At 42.8% G+C, this 25,786-nt stretch overlaps 1 protein-coding gene across 1 annotated transcript in view; it reads left to right on the forward strand.

The window, feature by feature from the left end:
* Window positions 1-20,184, forward strand: part of TRPC5 (transient receptor potential cation channel subfamily C member 5) — a 104,983-nt gene extending 84,799 nt beyond the window's left edge. The window contains exons 8-11 of the mRNA XM_052813894.1: window positions 9,054-9,260; window positions 9,441-9,482; window positions 11,176-11,265; window positions 12,004-20,184. Of these exons, the coding sequence (XP_052669854.1) occupies window positions 9,054-9,260; window positions 9,441-9,482; window positions 11,176-11,265; window positions 12,004-12,738 (1,074 nt within the window). The 3' untranslated portion in view covers window positions 12,739-20,184. The remainder of the gene's footprint in view (window positions 1-9,053; window positions 9,261-9,440; window positions 9,483-11,175; window positions 11,266-12,003) is intronic.
* Window positions 20,185-25,786: the final 5,602 nt, after the last annotated feature.

Here is a 25,786-nt window from a genome sequence, read left to right on the forward strand (position 1 = left end):
AGAGGTGTCGGGCACCTGCTTTTCCCACTGGTGCTATGACCTTTACAGACTCAGTAAAAGACATAGTCCAGCTCCACTCCTTCGCTGAGGAAAGGCACTTTATGACCAGTCATAAAAGAGCAAAACACTAAAGCATTTGGTACCTGAATACATGTACACGGTTTCATTGCTTAACTATGGAAGATTGAGAATGATAATTTTATTCTTTTCGTTACTTGAGGAAGGGATATAAGGGCTGTGTATATATGTGCATAAAAAGGTTGTAAAGCCGAAGGAGATACAGTGAGTCTCAGAGCTTTGATTCAGGGAAATTCCAGCAACACATGAAAACAGCTCCCAGGGTCAGACCAGTAATGAATTTACTGTGTTATTACCCTTTTGGTCAGCTCGATATGACCAGATATTCTGGTAGATATTTTTGTAGCATAGGAGTCAGCAGCAAAGACTATCAAATGTGCTTTGTGATTATTCATAATCAGAGCTCAGATCTAAAAGTTACAAATGGCCCTAAATAACACATTAAATAAACTGTTAGACCTTTAAATACCTTTTTCGCAGCTGACATCACATTTCCCAGCTAAAATCACATCCTTACAATGGCACAGACTGGATCCTGGGATCTGAAATTCACATGTGGATCCAAACTGGGATTTTTCTTCTTGGGACTAATTTCTCTTGGAAAAAAACCAAAAAAAACAAACCAAGAAATAAATAGAGGGCTACAGAGAAGTACCTGATTTTCCTTTGTATCTGGCTCCTACCAGTCCAGCAATAAACTTCAAGACATTTCTTCCATGGAAGAGTCAAATCCCAGGCTGACCAGCTCTGCAGAAAAAAAATCAAAGATAATATTCTGGACATAGTACAAGTAGAAATGAGGCAAAGCTCTTGTTTTCTTTTTCTTTTTGCCATGGTACTAACAGAGTCATCAACATTTAAGCACTTTGCGTTAGACATACCTTCTCAGCCCACCGTTTCTCTACAGGTATGTGTGAATTACTTGATTTTGACCTGGCTGGAGGTAGTTAACATTATCAGCACAGATGCACCTTATCTCTCTGACTTTCAGCATGAAAAGAGGCTCTTATCAGGCAGTGATAAAGGAGAGAGAATGGATGGTAGGAAGAACAAAGCCTCAGTGATATCCTTCTCATTGTTTCCTCCTGCTGAGGCTTTTTTAGAGAACTGTTTGTCTGCATGACCTTCCTACTGATCTGATTTATTTGACTATTAAAATAAAAACTGAACTTTGCTGGAATATGACTGAAGAAAAAAAAAGGTGTCAGTTTAAGTAATTCAACTGCACTAAAACCAGCACAGTCCACAGTTCTCTGTGTGTCTCAAATATAATATTCCCTGGCCTTCTCATTAGCTATCGTTGTTTCCATCCAATATGCTGATGGGAGATGAAAGGTAATTGATATATATAACCTAAATGCATTGTGGAATGTCGCGCATTGCAAGCTATAATAAAAATGTTAATTATGAATATATTCTGCACATAGAAGATATAAATAGCAGAGATGCTAAAGCATGCATTTTCCAAGTACAAACAAACTGATTCCCCAGAGCTGGGAAAATCAGCCAACTCGCAGTATGGACATCCATTCTGGGGAAGCAATGGCCAGTGCAGCAGCTCATCTAATAGGTCTGCTGTGGCTGTGGAGTCACTCAGGAGTGAATGCCCATGCTCTTTGCTTGACCTTGTGTATTCAGAAGCCATTAGCAGTTTTCTTTTCCATTGCAGCCAGTGACCTACCCCATTTCCATAGTTTCCATGATTTCAGAGCCTCTTCGGCTATGCTCCAAAGATGGAGTCTTTTATCCATCTTATTATAAAATGCAGTTGCTGTGGTATATGTCTTGTTGATGCTGAACTGGCCATTCCCTTGATCTGTTTGAAGTGATGGACCTCGGACACTGCAAAATTAACGAAGCTTTTCCTAACTTCCTCTGTTACAGTGTGTTCTTTTTTGGGCTCTACCATGACTGGGATCTTCATACAGCTTTCAAGTTTTTAAGGCTTGCAATCCCATTGATGGCTTATCTGAAATTTCTGCTATGTAAAAATTTAGATTTGGGGTTTTTTCTCCCTTGTGCTCTGTTTGATTTCCTCACCTAAGGGCCTTGCTGCCTTCTGCCTCTTAGCAGATAAGGATAGCTCTTTTCTGAAATCAAGTCTTTACCTGTACCCTGGCCCAAGAATTCACTTTTCTCGTATCCCAGTGCTGGTATTTATTTATGAGTCTTTCTTCAGGACCTGCCTATGCTTCATGAACATCCTTTTCTGTGCTGGAACCAGAAGGTGCCCCGCATCCCCAGCTGAGCTGCTGCCTGGGGAGCAGCTCTCCCTTCTTGCGCTGCACATCCTGCCCTTGCCCGTCTGCCTGCATTGCGTGCTGGCGCATGGAGTTTGCTTTATGGCTCTCCGGGCGTGTTTTCCCACATATTGGAGCGCTCTTTCGCTATGTATGTGCTGGTTTGCATCTGCCGTGGGCTTTTTCTCCCCTGGGTATTGCCTCTTCAAAGCCATGTGTGGTTGGCGCGGGGCCGCTGCAGCTTCCCTGGTGTGAATGTCTGGTTGCTGGTCAGGACTTCGTTTGCTTTACCCAGTGCAGCATGTGATTTTGTGCTAGACAGTACTTTCATCTCCTCTCTGGCTGTCTCATTCCCCAACTGTTCTAATTGCTTTTTCTAATGCTAGATTGTCCTCCTTTAGTAATTTTTCTTGTATTATTTTTGAGATTGATCCTATTAAGTTCTTATCCTTCAGTATGTCATCCCCAGCTTTGAAAGCAAAGTCATTTGTTGTGAACTGCAGCTGAATTACCTATGCATTAATTGCCTTTGTAGGTCCCTGATTTTTCTCATAGACTTTTTTTTCTTTCTATGACATATTTTTCTTTGAAAAATATTAAGCATCATTTACCTCAAATAGCCTGCTTGGATTTTTGCTGCTTGCTTCTCTGAGCTTGTCATTAAACCCCCAAGCTCTGCTGATGTTATTACCAGTTTGCCCAACACATATTACAAAATTAACAGCTCTGAAACTGCACAAGAGTTGTCTGTGTCAGGTTCTGTAAAGATTAACTTTCTCCTGACCCTCTTTCTGTAATGCTTTCTGTTCAGGACACACAAGGGTGTAGTTCTTGTGCTAGCCTGCTTGAAAGCCGTTGCTGATATATTTTCTGTGCTGTTTCCTGCTCTGAGTTTTGCAATGAGCAATAAAGAGGCACGTGAGATAGAAATACACTAAATAGCATTTAATGACTTCTGTACTTCACAGCGCAGCTAATTACACGGCAAAAAAAGCACGTTTGAAGTTCCTGCGCCTCTCGGGCAACGTGCCCCCCTGCTGCATAGGCTGCAAGTAAGATAGATATGTCAGCGAGCGCATTTTAAAGGCGAATGCTGCATCTCCTCCTTCCTTCCTGGAGGAAGGTACTACAGCTTGGGCACTTCGTAATCTTGTGGGGCTGCTGCTGGCACCTCCTGGGACAGCAGCAGACAGCAGTCCTGCTACTCCTGATGTAGAAATCATGCCGGCTTCTGCCAGCATTCCCGGCATAACGGGAAGGCTTCCCGACTCAGCCACGGCCAGACAGCCCGGTCCTGAGGGCATTGTCACAGCCATCTATATCTGCATCTGACAGGCAGCAGCCTGATTTCCAGCTTAGCCCACTGACTGCTGTATAATAAAACACAAGAAAGGCACACACAGCCCTTTTTGTGCCAGCTAGAAAGACGCTAGATATCTTTATACATTATTCTTTCCAAATGGGCGTGGGGAGGATTTGCATCCCAGGAACACACTTAGAGGAAGGGGCAGAAGCCCTTGTGCAGCTCTGTGTAGCGTAGAAGAGCTTAAGTAACTGATTATCTTGTGATTGTTTCACAGTGGGAAAGTTTGAAGATCTCAAGAGTGCCAGGCTGCTGAGCATTACCATCACCTCAGCATTATGTTTTAGCTGAGTGTTTGTACCATGGCTCTGCACCAGCCTAATCCAGAGCTAACCACAGTGTGCAGCAGCAGAGCGCAGGGAGCTGCCATAATCCATTTCAGCCTATCGGCCCTGAGCTAATGTAAACTCAGGACTATCCCAGTGCTTTCAGGGAGCTAAATCGAGAGTCACGAGATTAAGCTCCTGTGCCCTGATTTGCCACAGGCTTCCCACGGGACAGCCCTGTGCTTCAGCTCCTCTGTGCTAAGTTAAAAGTAACAGTGTTTTCCTCCATCAGCTTTCCAGCCACAAGGGAGCTGAAATACTAAACACATGAAGAGGTTGAGGAACCTAGAGGCTGCAGCAGTGGTAGCCATCTCATACAGAGACCTGAAACTGTCTTCCATCACTGGGGTCTGCTGGCTGGGTCAGTACCAGCTGAGAAGCTGGCTGTTATTTGGCAAAGTATGATCTAAACCATATGGCCCAGCAAGGAGATGGTGATGGAAATCTTTATAGAAAACATTTCACAAAGTGTAAACAACAGATTTTCTACACAGAGATGAAGATGGAGATTAATGCTTGAATTATCCTGGATAATTAGTGTAGCAGGTAATTATTTAAAATCTGGCACATCTGTGAATACATCACTTTGACTGAATTAGAAAATCCTCACAACTGCTACAGTAAGATGGCTTCAGCGATCCCACGGGGAAATCTTTATGGGAGATTAATTCTCACTTCAAATGGCAGAGATTTGCAAGAGGATTATGTGGCCAGTATGACACATTCGCATTGTGATAGTAAGTGATACAGTTTTTTTTCTCACAGAGAAGCCGAGTGCTGGTTTCTTTGAGTTCATGTGTTCTTTGAGCTTGAGGGCTCGGCCCTCTTAAGGAGTGTTTTATAGCTGAAATGATGAGCAGTGCTTGAAAGAAAATGGTGACAAGAACAAGGGCAAGAGCAGCAGAAGCTCAAAGAGAGGACAGTGGAATCCAAACTTGGATTTAAATTCCTAAAGCAACAAGGTCACACTTCCAAAGCTAGTGGATATGTTTCTTTAGCTTATTATGAATGTTACCAAACAGTTGTAGTCTAAGAACATTGTATGAGACAGCACAGGTCCGCGAGGATCCTGTCCTCACTGCGCAGTGGATCTGCTTGAAGCCCCTTGCCGTGGCGGAGCGCTGCAGGGCACACCTCGCGCGCCGAGCTCCCCTTGGCACGTGCCCCTGCGCTTCCTCCTCTCCTCTCTCTCGGGAAACCCACTTCTCCTGACGCCTCCCAGGGTTACGTCCGTGCTGGCCGTCCCTGGGAGCAGGCTCCCACACGCCATCTCCTGCGACGCATCTCTGTAAATCAGCGGCTGGCGCAGCACCGCTGCAGGTAGCACTGAGCATCCCAGCAGGAGGTCCGGGCTTGTCCATCGCTGCGTAGCTTTGCAGGGTGCGTGGTGGCCAGGCCCAGGCTGAGCAAGGGAACGGCCTTCGGGTTGAACTCTCACTGTATTGGTATTCAGGAGCTCGCTTTGAGTATTCACCTACGTGCAGTCTTTGCAACAGCTCTGATGCAAAGCAGGCTCAGACTCAGGCAGCTCTCAAAAATGTAAATCTTGCCAAATGGCCTGCAGTCACTGGGGAGACGCACCAAAAACCTGCAGCAGGTCTGGTGGTCCACTGGGCCACGTTCACAGCCCATGCAATGACTCAGGTACTGGTTATAACTCACGAGTGCTTCAGGTTTGAATTGGGTATCGAATGATTGCTGAAGCATGGTACTCCTGGTACTCAACACAGGGAGGAGAGTTAGGAAAGTAGCAGTTTTGTGTACAGATTTCACTACTTACAGCACTAAAGAGAGCTCTAACCAAGAAAATGGTGGTTTCCTGGCACACAAAGACATTCTCAGTAAAATTGAAATGTCTCTTTGCTATATATTTCCAACACAAAACTGCTGCCAGGAGCTCTCATCTGATTTTCTCAGGTTCTCAGAACATCAAGGTGAGTAATTGAGACAGGCAGAGTTTATAAACCCTAGGGAATTCACAGCGGCAGAAAAGAGAGAAAGAAAAGATACTTTGAGCTTTGTACAGAGGGTCTAGTAAGAGAGGTTATATTGCACCTGTTGACTGAGACTGCACAGGAACAAATACAGGTGGGGCTGAAGCCAGCATCCACCAGCCTCACCCACAGACACATTTAGATCAACAGGGATTTGTTCAGACCAACCACAAAACTTCCCCAATGAGAAACTCCTGCTACGTTTCCCAGCACAGCCCCACACCTGCATTTAGCCCCTAGTCAAGCCCACGTAGTCCCCTTAAGCTATTTTAAAATGGAAGAACAAAACCCCAAAACAGTCTGTGCAGAAAAACTAATTTGCAATCCCCAAACTACAGATTTGCCTTATCCTCCTCTACAAACAGCATCCAACATCCACTACTAAATAGCTGGTGCCTAGGACATGCCCTTTTTATAATGGGCTGAAGGAAATTGCTACCAAGTCACCACACCTGATCCCACCACCAACACTGGACATTTGATGGACCTTTGTAGAAGGGAAGGGTGGATTTATAGCCTTCTCCAAACTACCTTCTCCCTTCTGACTCCTCAATAGGACATTTACACATACTTCTGTATTGACAAAGAACTTTAAATATACTTGTCTCTATCCAAAATAACGGGTTTTGCGTTCTCCTTCAGCTACTGCCTTACCCTAGACTCTCCAGCTGCCCCAGATAGTGCTATCAGTGTTGCCAGGTGTCTGTAGTTCCTGCACACCCCGAGAAAGGCTTACTCACAGTTGGGCTGAATAACTCAATGCTGGTCTCACGCAGCTGTTCCCCTACGAAAGGCTTTAGATGCATGAACCAGCAACGCACCCCTTCTCTGCCAAGGGAGGTTTGATCTCCTGCCTCCGTTGCAGACAGCATGCCCTCCCCAGGGGCCCCTTGGCTCACTTAGCGTGTGATGCCAGTCATTCTTCTTCCGAAGACTGTTTCAACTGAAGTTGCCCAGACCAGGAAACATTCAGGTAGGAAGATGGGCACGAGCGAGGCTTTAGGATTGAGCAGGGAGCAGCTAGCCCTGCTTCTGGAAGAGGCTGGGACAGCTCTGCCTTTAACTGTGAGCAGTTATTAGGCAGGAGTCATCCTGTGGGCTGGCTGTGGAGCTCAGAGCACTAACCCAGAGTCTGGGAAGGAAGAACAGCAGCTGCCTGACACCAGCTTGTCCTGCTCTGCTGAGCTTGCTGCGGCCTGCAGGTAGAGCTAAATGAAGAAAAAATTAGCAAAAAAAATTTTTTTTGGGGGGTGGCAGTTATTTCTACTGCTGCAAACTGCATTTTTTACTACCTGGAACATCATTTCCACCAACATTAGCTTCTAATGCTTCATGGGGATACTGCAATTTCCCTGCTTATGGGGTCTGATAGTGTATGAGGTAAACAGGAGCATGGCAGGCTGCTTCTCTGAGTCTACCTACAGCTTGAAAACAGCCCTTTTGGTAAGCTGGCAGGGGATAGTAGTGTTCTGGGCTGATTCAGACCATCTGCAGAGACAAATGTGCTCCTGGGCCACTGAGGAAGTCTTTTTAAATTGAGAGCTGCACATAATTTGAATACGCTACTAAAATGGAGTTCAGCTGCACCTCACTGTCAAAATGTAAGCGTATTTTACCCATGTCAGAGCACTGGAGCGTAGCCAGAAAGCCAGTGTAGTAATTTTTGGGGCATGATGTTCAGCCATATTTTATTGAACTCCCTGTCCTACACATCGCTGCTTGTTTCTGAGAGCTGCTGCCCTGCAGCTCAGCATCCTTGACTCAAGAGGGCTGCTTGTTCCAACCTGGCTGAAATCTCCTCAGAACCTTAAAATCCTGCATTGTCCTTTTCTCCTACCTTGTGCTGTTACTTAGCCTAAATCATCACGGCTTTGGTTTAATCTCATGTCAGATACCGTTAGTGTAAATGCTGAACAGCTAAAATGTCATAACCATCAGCTTAGCACTATACTCTGCAATGACAACAATACACAAATTTACCATTTAAATTCAGTGTACGATTATAAGCTGTGTTCAGTATTGCTTGGCTTGAAGGCTTCAAACTATTTCCTTCCTTTTCTGTCTAATGTCAGAATTTCTGCAGAACATACAAAATGGTGGCATTTTTTAAGACTAGTATGAAACAGCCTGAAATCCGTTTTGAATAGCTGCAGTATCTCTCTGAATCCAGGCTGTAGGTAGATGTCTCTGCCCTGATGTTGAAGGGAATATGCAGTTTGTTACTGGGCAGGACAGCCTGTTGACTCCACAGACTAGACTGCAAATAGCTTGATTTGGGGATCACCATTTTGCAGTCTGTAAGGTCAGTCTCTTGTATAGACTCAGTATTCCTTTCCTGGTGACTGTATGGACTGTGTGCCTATCTGTGCAGCTGGAAAATGATGCTGTTAACTTTCCCCCTTTACTTGGTTGGCATGAAAAAGACTAGAGCACAGCAAGCTAGCATGGTGATAATATAAATGAAAAATACCCAGAAACCAAACAGTAATATGTCTCCTGTTTTATGTAAGGATAACGCAGAGGCAAGATTTAAAATATGGCACGCATAAAATGTGTTACTTCCCTCTAAGAGCTGAATTAATGGATGCTATAAAAAAGAAACGAAATCAAAAAACACCATGAAATATCTTTTTCCAGGGAAGAATGTGAGAATTCATTGGATTTGGACATGAGAAACAACAATCTGTGATAATAAAAGTGCTAGCAAAAAGCAAAATAAGAAATGTGTTTTCTTGCTTCTTGTATTGGCGAACTAATAAGCACAACCTCTAAAGGATGAAGCCAGGCTTTAGCATGTGAAATTATTTTTGTGTAATATTGCTATCATCTCATTTCTCAGTGATTGGTATTTTTACACTCTAGCTACATGTCACACTGATTTTTTTTTTTTTTTTTTTAACTACACCTGCAAGCAAGGGAGATGGAAGAAGCGATACTGCTTTGTCTGCAGCTGGAGAAATCCTTTATTGCTCACATAACCTCCTCAGCCATGGGCATTTGTGCCAGGAAAGCCTGCCTGAAGCTGTTGATAGTCTCTTTCCTTCTCTCATAGGACCATGCAGATATTGAGTGGAAGTTTGCACGGACGAAGCTCTGGATGAGTTACTTTGATGAGGGTGCCACTCTGCCACCTCCTTTTAACATTGTCCCGAGTCCCAAGTCAGTTTGGTACCTTTGCAAGTGGATTCACAATCAGCTGTGCCCAGGAAATGACTCTGACAATGAACAGAAGAGGCATGAAAACCTCAAAACGTTCACAGTAAGGAGCTGCGTGGGTTTATACTTCATTTTTCGAGGGTGCTTGTGCGTGTTCAGGATTGTGAGGGCCATTGCTCTGCTAGTGCAGTAGCAGGCTGCTGGATCATTACCTGCTAAGAGCCATCAGGAGCTCTAAAGACAGGACTAAACAGGTAACATATCTGTGCCTTTCTCTTTCCAGGAACGGCACGCAGACAACCTGATTCAGAATCAACATTACCAGGTAAAGTCTTGAGCCCATAAAGTTTTTACTTGCTGTTTCTTCTTCCTGCTCATTTTCTAATACCTCAATTCTTGCTTGCTTCTAGAATATATTTTGGAAGTGTAGGTTCTCTAAGAGGATTTTGCTTATCATGGATTAAAACATTTCCTCACTAGAGGTGGGATGATTCAGTAGATCACTCCTAGCCTTTCACCCCCTCTGAAATAGTAGAAGCACTTGCCAGGTATCAGTCTGGCTGCTGAAGTCAAAGGTGACATCCCCATTGCCATCAGAGCGACCACGCTGTCATGCCATCCTGATTAAAACTGTTGCTGCAGCACTTCTACACACTCTTGAATTGTTCCTCTCCTGCTCTTTTTTGTAAAGCGTCCCCAACTCAAACAGTGGTTGGGATTTTCTTTTGTTTTGGACAGCTCAGGAAGGAGGAATGGTTCCTGTGTTGAATTTTGCTGGTTTTGTTTATTCTCAGCCTGCCTGTCATCAAGTACTCACTGAAGTCAACCTACAAAAGGATGAAACTGTATTAAAAACACCAGCTTCAGTACTTGAATTCAGGGTGATGTATTACGCCAGCATGCTGGAAGGAAAAAAATTCTCCAGAATGTTAGGTGGTACGTTAGGCTATACTGTCAAAAGCCATTAGTAATTTGTCTTACTTAAGACATCTCCTGCTTTTTGAAGAGTATTTTTATCTGCAGTTGATGTTTAACACAATTAGTCACCTCTGACAACAGACATTTGGTACTTTCTGACTGCACAGCACAGCTTATGGGTGCCAACAGTGGGAGCTCTTAAAAAACCTCCCAGTAAAACCTTGGTGCGGAGACCATCTTCATGCTTGGTGTTGCTCAGAATTGTTATCCCTATTTATGAAACGGGGGAAATGAACGGAAGGTTTGCAGTAGTCTCTTCTTTATGTAGAGATCACCCTCTGTGTACGTTGGCTGGCACAGATAAATGTACAAGCTCGAAGTACCAGTTTGCTTAGATAAAGCCAGCAAGGAGGGACACAAGCACAGAACAAAATGGATCTCATCCTACCAAAAACCTGTACTGTAACAAACAGCCCAGGTAACACAGAGGAGCAAAAGCCCTTAGAGAAGTCACTGAGGGTGTGATTCAGTCCCTCCAGCACTGTCCACAGACACTGCAGCAGCCTTGAAAGGAGTTCCTAACCTGCCATTAGGGAATGCCCGGGCAGCTGGCAGATGTGGTTTAATGTGACTGTGCATTGCCCCATGGGGTCCTGGCTGTTATTTGTTGTCAACATACCCTGCTTGCCTTTCAAATACTCGATAAACAGTCTTCAAATGGCAAGCTTAGTTTATCACGATACACAGCATATACACATGAGATTGGTAATCTTAAAAAGTTTCAGCAGCTGAGATTAAATGGCTTGAGGACATTTAAGAACACCAAGAATTTTTTCTCAGTGACTTTTACATACACAAAACAAGTACAAAATACCTGCTTGCTGTAGTTAACAACTGAGCTTTCAAGATGGAAGGTAGATAACCCTTTCCAAAGGTTTGTTCCGTTTAAAAGAAAGTGTTCTGTTTCAAATGGTAAGTGATTTTCTTTTTAGACAGCAGAGTCAGGACAGTCACTGTCAGTAAGAACTCAGTAAAATGCAGTAAGAACAGAGTTTGGTCTGAGCCAGCAGTTGAATCACTCGTATTGTTTCCTATTCCAGGAAGTGATAAGAAATCTTGTGAAAAGATATGTCGCAGCAATGATAAGGACTTCCAAAACCAATGAAGGTTTAACTGAAGAAAATTTCAAGGTAATTTATTATTCCTTAATAATAATTTATTATATTAATACACGTAGCCACTTGCAGAGTTTGCACTAACTTGTTAAGATGATCTGTAACCTGCTGCGGAGACAGGACTATTATGGGAGCTGGGAATATATTTGATGTGCATATGGGGGTTTTTTGAGCAGAGAAAATATTATTATTTGAGTGTCTTCTCATATGATCGCCTCCTAGATTTAATATACAATATGTTATGTAGACAAAAGCATTGGAAAACAGTAGGAATGAAGTATCTGATTTGAGTCAACATCACATTCCTAATCCTAACCTAGACAGAGCCAAAGAATAAGTCTCAATTAATGGATACGAAGAACACTAACTTTGTTGGTAAAAGTTGGGCCTATCAACTAAACAGGATTCCTGCCATATTTCTAAATTTCAGGAGCGTTTCCCCTCTTCTATAACTGTCTTATTTGACTTTTCTGGGGGGAGGGGAGTGGGCTGGGCAGAGGGGGCTGGTCAAGAGGGCCAGTCCCACAGCTTTAGAGACAAAGATCTTGTGAAGTCTACAATTCTCAGGATTACCAATACTTTTTTGTGTGTGTGTGTGTTACTGAATAATGAAGATGTATGTGGTATTCTTGAAAGTGTGATTTGGTATCAGCCATTTGCATAACTCTGAACAGCTCTCCCAAGAGAATGTGATCATTCTTTCATGTCACAGATAAAGCTGCTGAGTGTAACTCATTTCTCCTCTTGCCCTAGGAATTAAAACAGGACATCTCAAGTTTTCGCTATGAAGTTCTTGACCTCTTAGGAAACAGGAAGCCCCAGAGGAGAAGTTATTCTACCAGCAGCACAGAGGTGTCCCAAAAGGATGAAACAAATGAGGATAGTGCTGGAGAAAAATCCAAAGCCAAGAGTGTGTCTTTCAATGTAGCCAACAAAAAAAAGGACTTCAACGTATCTGCTCTAATTAAAACTATGTCTGGGATCGATATGGTGGAAGAGAAGCCAAAAAGCAATGGGATCAGTAAGCGCTCTTTTGTCCGAAATGGAAATAGAGTTCAGAGACTTTCCAGCTCCAAGAAAGAGTCCTTTAAGAGACTGGGCCTGCTTTTCTCCAAGATGAACGGACATGTACCTGAACCAAACTCAGAACCCATGTACACTATTTCAGATGGAATTATTCAGCCCCACTACATGTGGAAGGACATTAAATATTCTCAGATTGATAAAGAGAAAGAAGAGAATTGTTCCAAAAGTGAAATTAACCTCAATGAGGTGGACTACAGTGGGAACACAAGACTTACAGGACAGAGCAAGGAGTGCCCTGTGGTTTGTACCAGCTCCCTTCACTGTGCTTCCAGTATTTGTTCCTCTAATTCCAAACTTATAGACTCGTCAGAGGATGTGTTTGATTCATGGGGAGAGGCTTGTGACTTGTTTATAAACCAGTGGAAAGACGGGCAGGAGGATCATGTTACAACTCGGCTATAAGTAAAGCTATCTTAACATTCTCTGGAAAACTTAGCCAATTATTTGTAATGGTTTGCTCTCATCTGATTCAGCATTACTATTTCCTTTCTGTCCACAGGTGGGAAAAAAAAAAGTGTAAAACTACTTCTGTTAATCTATTTTATAGCCATCTGCACCTTTTTTAATTTACTTTTTTTTACTAAACTAAAGGTTTCACCATTTATAAGGTCACTATAAACCACAAGAATCCCTTTGGATGCAGTCTTAGTCTTTAAACCCCCCAGACTTCAGACATGCTGGTGGCCAAGTAAAGGATTTCTCCAGTGCTCTCATCATCATCCCACCGCCGCTGGGTTATCGCTGCTGCTATCCAACACAATTAGCTCTGCATCCTGCTCAATTTTCCTCATCAGCACAACCAGCTGGTGAGCAGTGGCTTAGCAGGAGGCTGCAAATCATACTTAAAGTCTTTTTAGAAAGGGTTTCAACTTATAACTGGCTTTTTGTTTTCTTTAAGCAATACAACCTCTGATTTTTTTCGGTTGTGTGTTTTTTCAGGTTGTTTATTATATTAATATTGTTTCTTATTCAGTAATAATTTACCCCTTTGATTATCCAGCTAGAACATGTTATGATTTGCTTATTTACCTAATTCCCATAAGAAATTCCCCCCACAGGGAGCAGAATGACCTTCCAGTTAGGCTGACAGTGGAAGCCAGCACCTTGCCTTGCTGCCAGGTTCTGTGTAGATGAACTGACCCAAACACAGCTGTGGCTGCTGGAAACATAAACCTCAGTGTGGTTCTCATTTCTCATGGGCTGAACCAAAACCCAGCCCTGAGCCTTGCCCTTACACCCCACCCCTCGAGCTGTATCTGTTTTTTGAAATACCTAATCTTACTTCCACTGCTGCATTTGCTTTTTGCTGCCTCTCTGATGGATGTCAGGCTTTAGGAAGAAAACCATCATCCTGGTATATGGCAAGAGAGATCGTCTTCCCTGGGCCTGTGAGCTGCATTTCTGAAAAGCACCCTAAGCAATAGCAGCTCAAACTGCATCTGGCAGCCTGTGAAGTCTCTGCAGTTCCTTTTCTAAGGCACAACAAAAAGGAGTGTGGCAGATGTTACCTTTTATTTCCCCAGTTGTGGTAGTGTCCGGACAGAGCCTAGCGATGTCACTGCTTTTGTCCTAAGCAGCATCAGAGAGGGGAGAAGACAACCCCATGAAGGGCAAAACAGTTGAATTTTTAACAGTGATTTTTTTTTTTAACAATGTGATACTTCAACTTTCTTCTGCAGTGTTGCTAAGAAACACAGATGATTGGCACTTACTTACCACCACTTCAGAGCTGTTATTAGTCAGCTGCTTTCTTGGAGAAAGCAAGTCCTGACCAGGAGCTCAAAAATGGCGATCATGTGTGACACAGCTTCATTACTGCGCTCATGCAGTCGTGCCTGAGGCTCTGTTCCCAGGAGAGGTTACATGAGCTGGAGCATATCCCAAGGGTGGTTGCCAAAAATCACCTCTTCTGTGAACTGGGTTGTGAATTGCATTTGTAAAAGCATAATGCTGGAAAATCTACACCTACTGTTGGCCTGGTCAGAGTTTTAGCAGCAAGGGGCAGGAGCAGCTCTCACAGCAGCACGGAGGGTCAGGAGGAGAGAGATTTCTCACCACAGCAGTCCCCCACAGAAGAGATGCTGGGATGTTTGCAGCTGGATACTCTGCCTGAGTTTTAAACTTGACTCCCTCCTCTCATGAAGGAAAAACCACCTCGTTGTGTCTCCCTTTGGGTACCTATACAGCATTAATTAAAGGTCACGATGGAGCGCACCTACATCAGAGAGAGAAATGTGAACAATGCAGCCAGCTCCTGTAGCGGAGTTGCAGATGCCAACACACCGGACTCATGGGAAGTTTTCAATACAGACCTCAATCAGGGTGGAGACCATGGCTCTAGGCCAGCTCTGGTGTCAGGAAAAATCAGCAACTAGGAGCAGACTCAAAAATGTTTCTGTATTCCTTGCTTATAAATGACACCAGTCTTGTTACCAGCATGCAGTATAAAGCCCCAAATATTTAAGCCCCTAGCTGTGTTAGTTAAGGCGGAGTGAAAAGCATTTTTGTATCATTGGGTTTCAGGCTTTCATACTAATTGCAGGGTTAGAGTTGTCTTTGAAAACTGCATCTCCTCTTCCTTTATGAAAGGCTTAGCAAACTGACATCGGCACTATGCAAGGAGACTTGCAAAATCTGAGGGTCAGAAGCAGTTTGCTGATCGTTTGTGAAGAAATCCAGCACCCCAGTCTTTTAAGAGGCAAATCCATCGATATGTGCTGCAGTCAGAACCAACTGAAAGCAATTCTCAAAGCAGCTCACAATAAAAGCCCTACAGTTTAATAAACCAAACTGAGCACACTTCTGGAAAGATGAACATTAGCAAGAGCTGCTACAGGGGGATGAAGGAAAGGGTTTGAATCATTTTATGCCTCACCTAACCACCCTGCAGTTTCTGAACTCTGCTTGACATGGGGCCAGCAAATCTTTATGGTATTTCCTGTGTAACGAGTAAGAATGAAAACAATCCAAGTACGGTTATGCAGATTACATCAACAGAGTCTGAGACTGGGAGAGAAGCAGGGTTCATATCCTTGGACAGTAGAAAGGCTTTTAAGTTTTCCACAAGAACAAACACACTGCTACTGGTGATGATAATATTGTGTCATTCAAATGCAGCACTGCATTAACAGGTACAAATAACAAAATGAAATGCAATTAACTCCGCAGTGGTGCCCCCCCAAAATGTAAAAATGACACCGGGCAGCACAACTCCCTTCTGTGCAAACTGTGAGTCATGTTCCCCTGCTGCATCCTGAAAGGGCAGGAGTAGGAACTGCCACATTGGAATGGCATGATGGATAACGCAGTCTGCAAAAATCTCTCCATAATGTTATGTTAAAGGCAAGAGGTACGTCACACGGCTGCTTGGCTGGGACACCCCTGGGATTTGTTTCATGACTCAGATACTTCCTAGCTCCCAGCTATGAGCTAGTCTGAGCTGACTTTGGAATTTAACACAAATATTTGATTTGGCTGTGGTTAATACATGTGTCCAGGAGTTTGCAAAACTGTCACATTGGTCCCCCAAAAGGCAAAATTCTGTTTGATTGCATCTATGCATCCCCTTTGGTAGCAACAGACTTCATAGCAGCTGGTGAGTTATTATGATTATTACTCTAAAACAGGAGCTTCAGGGGAGGGAAATTAAAGTACCTTGTGAAAAATACATTTGATAAGCAAAACCTGTTTTTTTTAAATTCACTTGCAGTCACAGTATTTGGGATTTCACTTGCATTTTCAATTGCTCAAAAAGAAAGCATGTTTTAGTGAAAGTTTTTCTTTCCTTCAGAGAATCAGTGAACTACCCCTGTGCTGTCTGTGCAAGCGACCCAGGAGGAGCTGATGGGACACTCGGAGCTTCTCCCGTGAGGAGTTAAACTTTTCCTTGGCTTGGGTTCAAGATGCACAGCTGTGCTCCAACTGGTACACGCCTGGCCTTTATTCTGTGGGCTTCAATAATAATCCTTATACATATGCAAGGAATTTGGAATTAGTTGTAGCAGAGATCTTGACCACTTGCCCTTTCTTTAGGTGTCTTGCTCTTGAAGCTGCTTTATTTCTCACCTCCCATCCCCAGTGTAATTTTCACCTAGATTTTTAAAGCAGCGCACCTACAATGATCACCAATTAAAAAGTTAACAACATCCAGGGTTAAGAATATCAAATAGAGCTAGGAGGTGTTTGTACTCAGGTCAGAGATTAAAGAAGTTGTTTCAGAAACAAGAAATTAACTGACATATCTCTGCAGATTATTTGGATAATTGCATTTGTATATTACTCACTTACTGGTATATATGTAAATACTCAAGTATTTGTATATGTGGTCCCTACAGAGGAAGCATGCACAGCGGCAAGAGCGCAGGATTAGCGAACGGGACTTCTGAGGGCTAGTCCCAGCTCTGCCACTGACTCACCTGTGACCTTGGGCAAGTCACTTAGCCTCTCTAATGCCTCAGTTTCCCCATCTGTAAAATAGGGATAATAATACTTACCTACCTCGCAGGGGGGGTTAGTTCATTATTTATAAGCACTTTCAGATCTTCAAATTAAAGGCGCTATATACAGTAAGTAGTTAATATTCGTAGCAGTAGTATGTACTTTTATTTTCTTACAACTAATTCAGGTTAGGATTTAACTGTACGTCCGTTACGATAGTTTTCCATGTAGAAAACTAGCACGGTTTCCCACGAAGGGAATTTAGGGGACTTCTGCAGTAGACAGAGAGCAGGAACAGCGTACCCTGGAAGCCTAAACTCTTAAAACCCTTGCTTTTGTGATTTATGTCTCACCCTTAATGTCACTTTACCGTATTTGTGTTTCACCCTTTTTCTGACAGTACATGTAACATAATTTTTAGCAGAAACAGCCACTGTAAATATTAAGAGTATTTAAATAAATATATTCCTGTATAAATATAAAACCTTTCCTTTTAAAGAGGTTAAAATTAGTTGATGCAACGGACTTCTAAGCATGGGGAGGTTCCACAGGCAGCCCAGCACTGATGCACACACACAGGGCAGGATACCAGAGCAGGGCTATAGGGAAATTCCACATGTCATCACCTCCTTAGTATTCACTTTTTACCCCATCACTGGCAAGGGCAGCAAGTCACACAGGTGACAAGGTGTCACAGGAGGGCACGCCATGCACTGGGGCAAAGGGAGGCCATGGCTGGAGCAAAATCGCCCTGCTGCCCGTTTTGCCCCGAGGAGCAGGATAAGGCAGCTCCCAGACACGCACCTCGGGCAGTGGTGCGTCGCCAGCACGATGGCTGCGGGAGGAACCTTTCCCGGACAGCGGGAGACTGTCTCCTGTGTCCCTCCAAGGGGGCTCTTCGCCCTCATTTCTCTGTAGGTACAGTTTGGTTTTCTTTAGTGCTTACTCAGGACAAAGGTCTTTGGTTTGAGCGACAGGAGCTCTAAGATTTGACTTACACAGTACAGGCACTACGAGCATCCTAAGCTCCCTTCTGGGAACATGAGCAGTTGCAGGGTTTCCGCACCGGCTATTTGGACAGTTACTAACAGTGTGAGCAAGGATCTGATTTACTGCTGGCTTTTCTAGCAGTTCGAAAACTACACAAGCACCTGCTGCTCTCACACCATTAAGCACACGTCCCACTTCCCTTGGGACTTCTCAGCTTTGCTTTGATATTTCTACTTTCCTTTTCGAAAGGCCAAAATCCCAAAGAAAAGCATATTTCAATTAACCAGGAAGAGGTGCAATTTTGGTTTAATTTCTAGCTGAGTTCTCCATCAACCGGTTAACTTGTCCTGCAGAGTGCTAACACTTTTCCACAGACACATCCATGAGAAAGCTCTGTGCCCCCTCAAAGGCTGATTTCCAAAGAAACAGGATCATTCCACCACCACCGTTGCAATTCCACTAATAGAATGGCAAAAAATAAGCAAAAACATCCAAACCACTAGGGCAGCCTATGATGAATGAAAGTCATTACTTAACTAAAAACTCTCTGGAGCTGTTTTTGGGGTGGGTGCACTGTGAGGACCTCTTCCTCGCAAGAGGGACTCAGCTGGCCAGGGCAGGCAGCACAGCAGGTTGCAGCCCAGGTATGCTGGAAGCACCGATGACTCGCATTCATGTAATGGTAAAATTAATTGGAATCAGTGAGACTACAGTGAATAATAAATCAGCTCACTGGAGGAGCATCTAAAATAAGCTTTTACCAAAATAATCTGTAGTTTTCAGTGACTGTGTAACTTGAAACCTAACAACTATAAAGTCAGTCCCTTACTGGATTTTTTCTTTTGGAAGAGCAGGCAGGGAACACTCCAGGCTAGCCACATTAGTGTATTTTCTAAACATTTGTAATTTGATTCAATTTCATTTTCATACTACTTCTTTCCCCATTTCAGGCCATTACACTTTTACAAACAAGTCATTTATATATTATTCACATAATTGCCTCCACCCAGAACAACTACTGCTCTGGAGTAACTTCATGACCAAGAACAAGTGTTTTAAAAACAAAACGTGCTTTGTCTAAAAAGGTAAATTTAAAAAGCGGAAGCATTTGATCCCTATCTTCTGAATGTTTGATAGTATTTTATGCTTCAGGGAAATACTTTTACTGCTCTGTTTTTTTAAGGTGTGCAAAACAAACCAAAAAACCCAACCATAACAGCAACAGAAACGCCCTAACCTAGCTCAAACCACCCACAATTTTAAAGGCCAAATTGATCCTGGAGTTCTTTCTTTACATACAGACCCTTCTCGATCGATGGCTCGCCGACTACGGAAAACAGTGCAGCCCATTCCTCCTGGCTAGCACGTCCTCCTTCAGCATGGCTTATTTTGTTTATTTTGGAGTGGTTTGTGGGGTTTTTTTTCCCCTCTCCAATTTAAAGCATTTCCATATCAGCAGTAAATCCTAAGCCAGCAGAAACGATGTGCTTGGGACAAGACGTGATCAATCAAGGAGCTGGCCTTTTAGCACATTAGCTAACAGAACACTGTGATACCTTTAGCCAACAGAGTGAAATGCCTTTTGACTATAAATAGGTGTTTTTGAGCAAGGGGGCACTTTTTGGTCTAGCTATTTTTTGGGTATTGTACAGTCTTATTTAAAAACTACTGAATGTGTTTATAGGTGGGTCTGGGAACTAGAGGGCTAGGGATCTTTGAGAAACCAAGGACAGCAGATGTTTAAGTACTCTCTTTTCTATATGGCAAGCCCTAGAGACCCGGGCTTACTCTGCAAACAGGTTTTTTAGCAATCAAGTTTTAATATCAAATTAAATCTTCATTAAAAAAAAGCTATCACAGAAACGGCTTTACACCTGAGCATATTTTAAAATGCCATCTTACTTCATGGGATAAAAAAGGTGAGGCTTTTTTTTTTTTTCTCCTCCTTTTTTATTTTAGTTTTGGCCAAAAACTCGATGGCCTTTTCCAGGCAAAAGAGCTTTTAGATGTTGTAAGACTTTTGCGTACGTAAAGAGGGAGTGGGGACCTCAGCATTTGCCAGTTGGGTACTAATAGCCACCCCTAGAGAAAGTGGGGGGGGGGGGGGGGGGGGAGAAAAGGAGAAGAGCAAAAAGCAAAAACAGACGCTTAGTTTTATGTACTTTTCTACTTGCATCTCTTCTGTCCGTAGTGCAGACTCCATGTCATACCCTCGTATAACATGTAAAAATGAAATGGTGTACATAATAAATAAAATTATTTATTTTATGTGTATTTTTAGCTTAACTGTAAACTGAAAAAAATAAAAAGCATTTAATTTTTTTCCCAGAAATGTAAGCCTATTGAAATTCAAGGTGTTTCTACCTTTTCAGATGTAACATTTCCAGCTGCCTATTGATAATAAACATTTATGAACAGCAATAGATCTGACATTTCATAGTTTTTTAAGATCATGTTCACCACAGATTTCAAGAGCTGTCAGTGGTCAGAGGAGCACTTAAGGGCTCCAATTCTAGAGCAACTTATATTGGTATTTACATAAAAAAGACACAGCACAGCTTACCTACAATGAAGTTGGCCACCCAAATTGGAGCGAGTGTTCACGGGCAAGAGCTGAACAACACCTGGCTGTGGGGAAAAAAAAAAACCAAAAACCAAAACCAAACCAAAACCACAACCCCAAAACATTCATTATATCCTGTCTACAACAGAAAATAGCAAACCACTGGAAGTGTTGGTAAATAAAATGCACCACATGAAGGCAACTATTCCTGTACAAAGAAGTCTAAGTGTAATTCCATTTTAATTTGCTCCCCAAAGATATCCTTCTATGAGCACAACTACATCAGCCACACTGCAATATACAGCAATATAGGTAATAGTGTAAAAGAGTCATTAAGCAACAACATAACTGTATTTACGTAATTTGCTCACATAAAGCTGTCGTCCAAGCAAATCTCATTAAAGCACTGGAGGCATGCAGATACATTTCAAAAGGTTTCCATCAACTACCAGAGGCTCTTGGTCAAGCCTCCAGTAAAATAAGAGTTTCCTCAAGTTAAACAATGGCAGTATCCCTTTCCTTTAAATGCAGAGGCTTCTGCACAAAAGAGACAATGTGGACACACACAGAAATAAACACAGTCCCTGCCAAAAGCTGTAGCAAAGCCCAGCACCACAGTGATCCACAGCCACAGAATTTTAAATACCCACATAAAGACAGAAGGCTACTTTTTTTTTTTTAATAGAAAAGGACATTTCAAAGTTGGATGTGCACATTCCCGCTCACATCAGAAAGCCTAAAAGTTCAAAGTTAAGGCACCCCAAATCCCCAGCTGGGCTTCCTATCCCAGAAACGGGAACCAAACTGCACCTGAAAATTACTTCCATCCCCTCAGCTGTCCCTGCAGAGGCAGACAGATGTGCTGCAGCAGAAAATACCAGATTTGACCAGGGAGGTGGGAGGCAGGGCAAGAAGTGTTGCAATGTATTTTATCTCCTCTTACTTGCACTTCCTGAAAAGTAATACAAGTCACGCATTCACATAATCACCACAAACATTAGAACTAAGATTTTTTGCTTTCAACTATGATACATATTAAAAAAGTACTGGTTTAAGAAGTCAGAAACCATAGTTTTAGATCTGATTGGAAAATGCAAATAGGCAGGGTAGGGAACAGGAAAAATATATAAAGGAAAGGGTAGAGGGAGTTAGATGGTCCATTAATTTCATCATTAGAGGGTATTTCACTTTCTCTTAAAAGACCATTTTCTCTCACACAACAAAGTTGAGCAGTTGTCACAGCTATAAGAACAGAACGACATTTATCTTGGGGTAAACCCCAGCACCCTGAAGCTAGTGGCAAAATGTTCACCTGTTCCAGGGAAGGCAAGATTTAGCATCTGGAATAAAAGCACTACCATAAACTGAACCCAACACATAAAAACTCCCTGTCAGGACTCAGGCACACGTTCCTGTAGATCACCACACTGGCGGAGATGACTAAATTGCAGTAGCTGCCCGTGTACGTGCTCTCAGCCTATGGCTCATACTGGCTGAACTATTTCATACTTGCCGCAACTCAGCTGACTAAAATCTGGTAAGCAGCAGTGACTTGATCATGTGTAGGAGTTTCTAGATACAGGCCTACCCTGCAAAATCTAAACTCTGATCTTATTTCAAAGCTATAAAGCCCTGGTCCAAGGGTTTTATCTTCCTCCCTTATGAAAAAAGCAGTTACTTGGAAGTCTGGGTCTGGATTTGTATGTTGAATATCTTCCATACATAATGCAGTCTTCTATGGTGTAATTTTATAAAAGAGAAAGGTATCCAGCAGCACTGCAGAGAGAACACTGGAAGCTAAGAGTAAAACAAAACAACTGAGCTAGAAAAACAACTTGCTGTAAGAATCGGTTTGGTGTTCTTATGTGACCAAGGGGAAAACAGAGCACAGGAGCAACAGCCGGTGATAGCCCAGCAGGCTAACGCTGCTGGCAGGCAGAATCGGCGTGGTTTTTCTCTACAGTATTTATAATAATTATCTTCAATAACAGATGGATTTTACAATTCAAAAGACTTCAGAAAGAGACTCACGCCTCTGGCAAACAGCAGTAACGTAACGGGTGTTAACACACACAGGCTAAAGCAGGACTAGCGATACCCCGGCTGCGGAGGCAGGCTGCGTGGTGTGGGACAGAGGAGGAGGAGTGAGGTACGCACCAGGAGGGCAGCACTCGCAGCCTGACTGCAACAGCGCACAGGCTTGGCACGTCCTTTGGTGCAAGACCCAAGCGCCTCTGCCAAAATACCATGCTTTTACTTTACCGTGTAGCAAGCGGTGCTCAGAGAACAGAAGTACGCTCTGGTGTCTGGAGACCTGCAGGCAAACACAGCCAGACGGAAGCCTGCTCCTTCTAAGGGCAGAAAGATTTGCAGCAGTTTAGAAAAGTGACAAAAAGACAAGAAGCTCACACCCCAAAGCACAAGAACTGCGGTTGATCACCGCTTCTTTCATCCTGCGGTTTCAGAGAAGGCTCGGCTCTGGGGCTGTTTATAAGGGCTACGAAATCAGAAGTGCTCACATCTAAAGAGAGCACACTGTGGCACTGCCAGCTCATGGATCCTTCCTGCACATCCTTCAGGTGTTAATTTAATTTGAGCCCCTGCCTTTCATATATAAAAACATGGTGTGGAAAAGAAGGCGGCAAGCATGACTAGCACAGACTTGGCTGCACGACTCTTCTGTTCTCCCTTTCAAAGGCTGAAAACCCATCCGCAAAAAATAAAGAAAAATGAAACACACATTTCAGGATCAAATCCTTGCTTTAAAACTTATTATGCAACATACCTCAAGAAGCCCAAGAAAGAAAGAAAGAAAAAAAAAAAGTCTGAAAGAAAATAACTGTTCTCAATAGAAATCAATACTCATGGATTTTTTTTTGTGCTTCTATTTAAAGATAAAATATGCTTATAGCTGCAAGCTATATCCCACTACCCCCATTCATGACAATTCTGCTGGGCATGAAAAACCCAGAGCATTAGGGTGATACCAAATTGTAACAGAGCAATAATCAAATGGTGTGCCGAAGTAAACAAGTCTGGATGATCACCAGGCTGACACTGGGTTCCCCACAAAAAAAGACCATGAGCCCACATCTTGGCATCCACAGACCACACATACACCACCACCCCCCAAAATAATCCCTCTCAAACCCCCAGAATTCTGTGTAATTTTGATGTGAATTATCTTATAGCCTCTCAAGAGGCAACTGTTTTGTGGCAATTAGCCACCAGAACACTTAACCACAAAACTAGGAATATTATCAGTACAGGGATGCTGCAGCCAGACCTAGTAATTTCTAGATGAGGAAATGGCTGACATATGAAGCAGGTTAGCTGTGTTTTAGGCAGAGCTGTGACTTTTTTAGCAGCTGCTTTAGTAAGTGATGTAGAGCTATTGTAGTGCTGCAACACAACTCTGGAAAGCAGAATTCAAAAGAAAAGACTCCGGCATTCACTTAAATTTCTGTACAATTCTAAGCTCTTTTGCTGTTAGTAAGAACACAGCACTCCTGACCTACGGAGAGCGTGCATCAACCAGCTCCAGGACATGCTGCTAACTGTTCCCCACAGCCCCTGCTTGCTAGTTCAAAAAGTTAATTTTGAGCCTAAACAGCCCTGGCAAAAATACATCTATCAAGTCACAGAGGTACCTGTGTATATCAAATCCATAAATAAGTTAATTGGCCACATATTACATACATTATTATATCAATTAATATAATTTACCTGTATATCAAAGTGGCCAACACGACCACGATAGCCATAGCTAATGCTGAATAATCCAGCTAGTAGAAGGGTAAGCAAAAACATGCAAAAAACTTGACTCCATACCAGAATTATCAGTCAGTGTTTCCAATTAAAAAAAAAAAAGTTGACTTCAGGATACAAACTAATACCAGAAGATAAGAGACCAACACTTAGCTAGAATAACCATTTGTATAGAAAAAAGCAAGGCTGTCTCAGTGACAGCAGAAGAAAGGAGGCATTATTCATAGCTAAAGCCTGAAAGTAGAAGATACTGACTTCGGTGCTTGACAGCAACTGTTTGGGATATGACAGATGGCACTCGTGACTGATGCGGAAACACACTTCATGACTCTACCATGGAAACTGTACTTCTTGAGTCTGTTCTACTTTAAAGTTCATAAAATAAGTCACATGCTTAACTGGTTCCTTTAAGAGGTTAGTCTAGTAAATGCTTTTGCAGAGAACGGAGAAAAAAAATCCACTAGAACTTCTCCCTTTTCTGAGAAATGTCCGGGCAAGTCAAGTGCTCCTCCAGAGGCAGAAATACAATGGCCAAGGTCCTAACTGCCACCAATTACTTTTTTCTGTTTGGGTTTTTTTGTTTGTTTGTTTTAAAACAGCACAGCAGGTCATAATCAAATTAGCTATTTGGGTGTCATTTTCATCATGCTTTGACTTTCTACCTGGCTCCTCCATCTTGAAAAGCCATTATTAAATTGCCAAGTTAAATGTACAGCAATTAGAGATTTGAGGAGACAAACCAAAAGCCAAGCTTGCAACCCTCCTGACAGAGGATTATATTACCACCTTCTCTTATGAAAGGAAAAAAAAAAAGTCTCAAGAGTTTTAAGGAAAAAGGATCAACACCAGAAGTGCTACATGAATTCAAGATAAAATTGTAAGGAGTCACTTTTTCCTACTACGTTTCCACTTACATGATTACTTACAAAGGATACTGAAGGAAATCTACTTTTTTCCCCCTCCCAATTCTGCAGTCAATCACCTTTTCACCACCACAAAAAAAGAAAAAAAAAAAGAAAAAAAAAAAAAGAAATCACTAAACAGTAGCATGGGCCCATAAAGTTGATTTCAACTTTGGCAAATGGCAATTGTGCTACTATCTGAAGCTACCAACTCCATCTCTTTATCTAAAACAGGCTATGTTTGAATTTGGAGAACTCAAAATTCCCTACAAGATCTGTCAGGCATAGCTTTCAAAATCCAGCTCAGACACCCAAATGCTGAAGTCATGTGAAAGCCAAGAAGATTTGTTAAATAAGGGTCTTTGCTCCTTTCAGGGCCTCTGGCACTGAGCCGGCATAACCCGCACTGGTGCCCTTCTCTGTTAGCCCAGGACAGGGCTATGCCACCATGATGCCCCCAGGACTGCAGGCAGAGCCCAACTTGCACCCACTCCTTGTGGATTTTGCATGTACAGAGCAAGTTTCTATCAAGGACAGAGCCTCTGCAGACAGTCATTTGAAAGAACTGCAGTTCACATGCACAGACTAAATGTTTTCTTCCTAAACTTACCAACAAAAACACAGCTGGAGTTTTCCACTGCACCTCCTTCTCACGCTGAAAGCTTTTGCTACTTTCTCAAAGAAGGCTAAAGAAGCCTTACCACATACGAGACAACTACATTTCTTTGGCCCAGACTGTCAGATGTCCAACCATCAGAAACGTAACCTGCCAGTGATAAATGACCACTCA

The sequence above is a fragment of the Harpia harpyja genome, chromosome 18, assembly GCF_026419915.1.
Source record: "Harpia harpyja isolate bHarHar1 chromosome 18, bHarHar1 primary haplotype, whole genome shotgun sequence".
NCBI classification, from domain to species: domain Eukaryota; kingdom Metazoa; phylum Chordata; class Aves; order Accipitriformes; family Accipitridae; genus Harpia; species Harpia harpyja.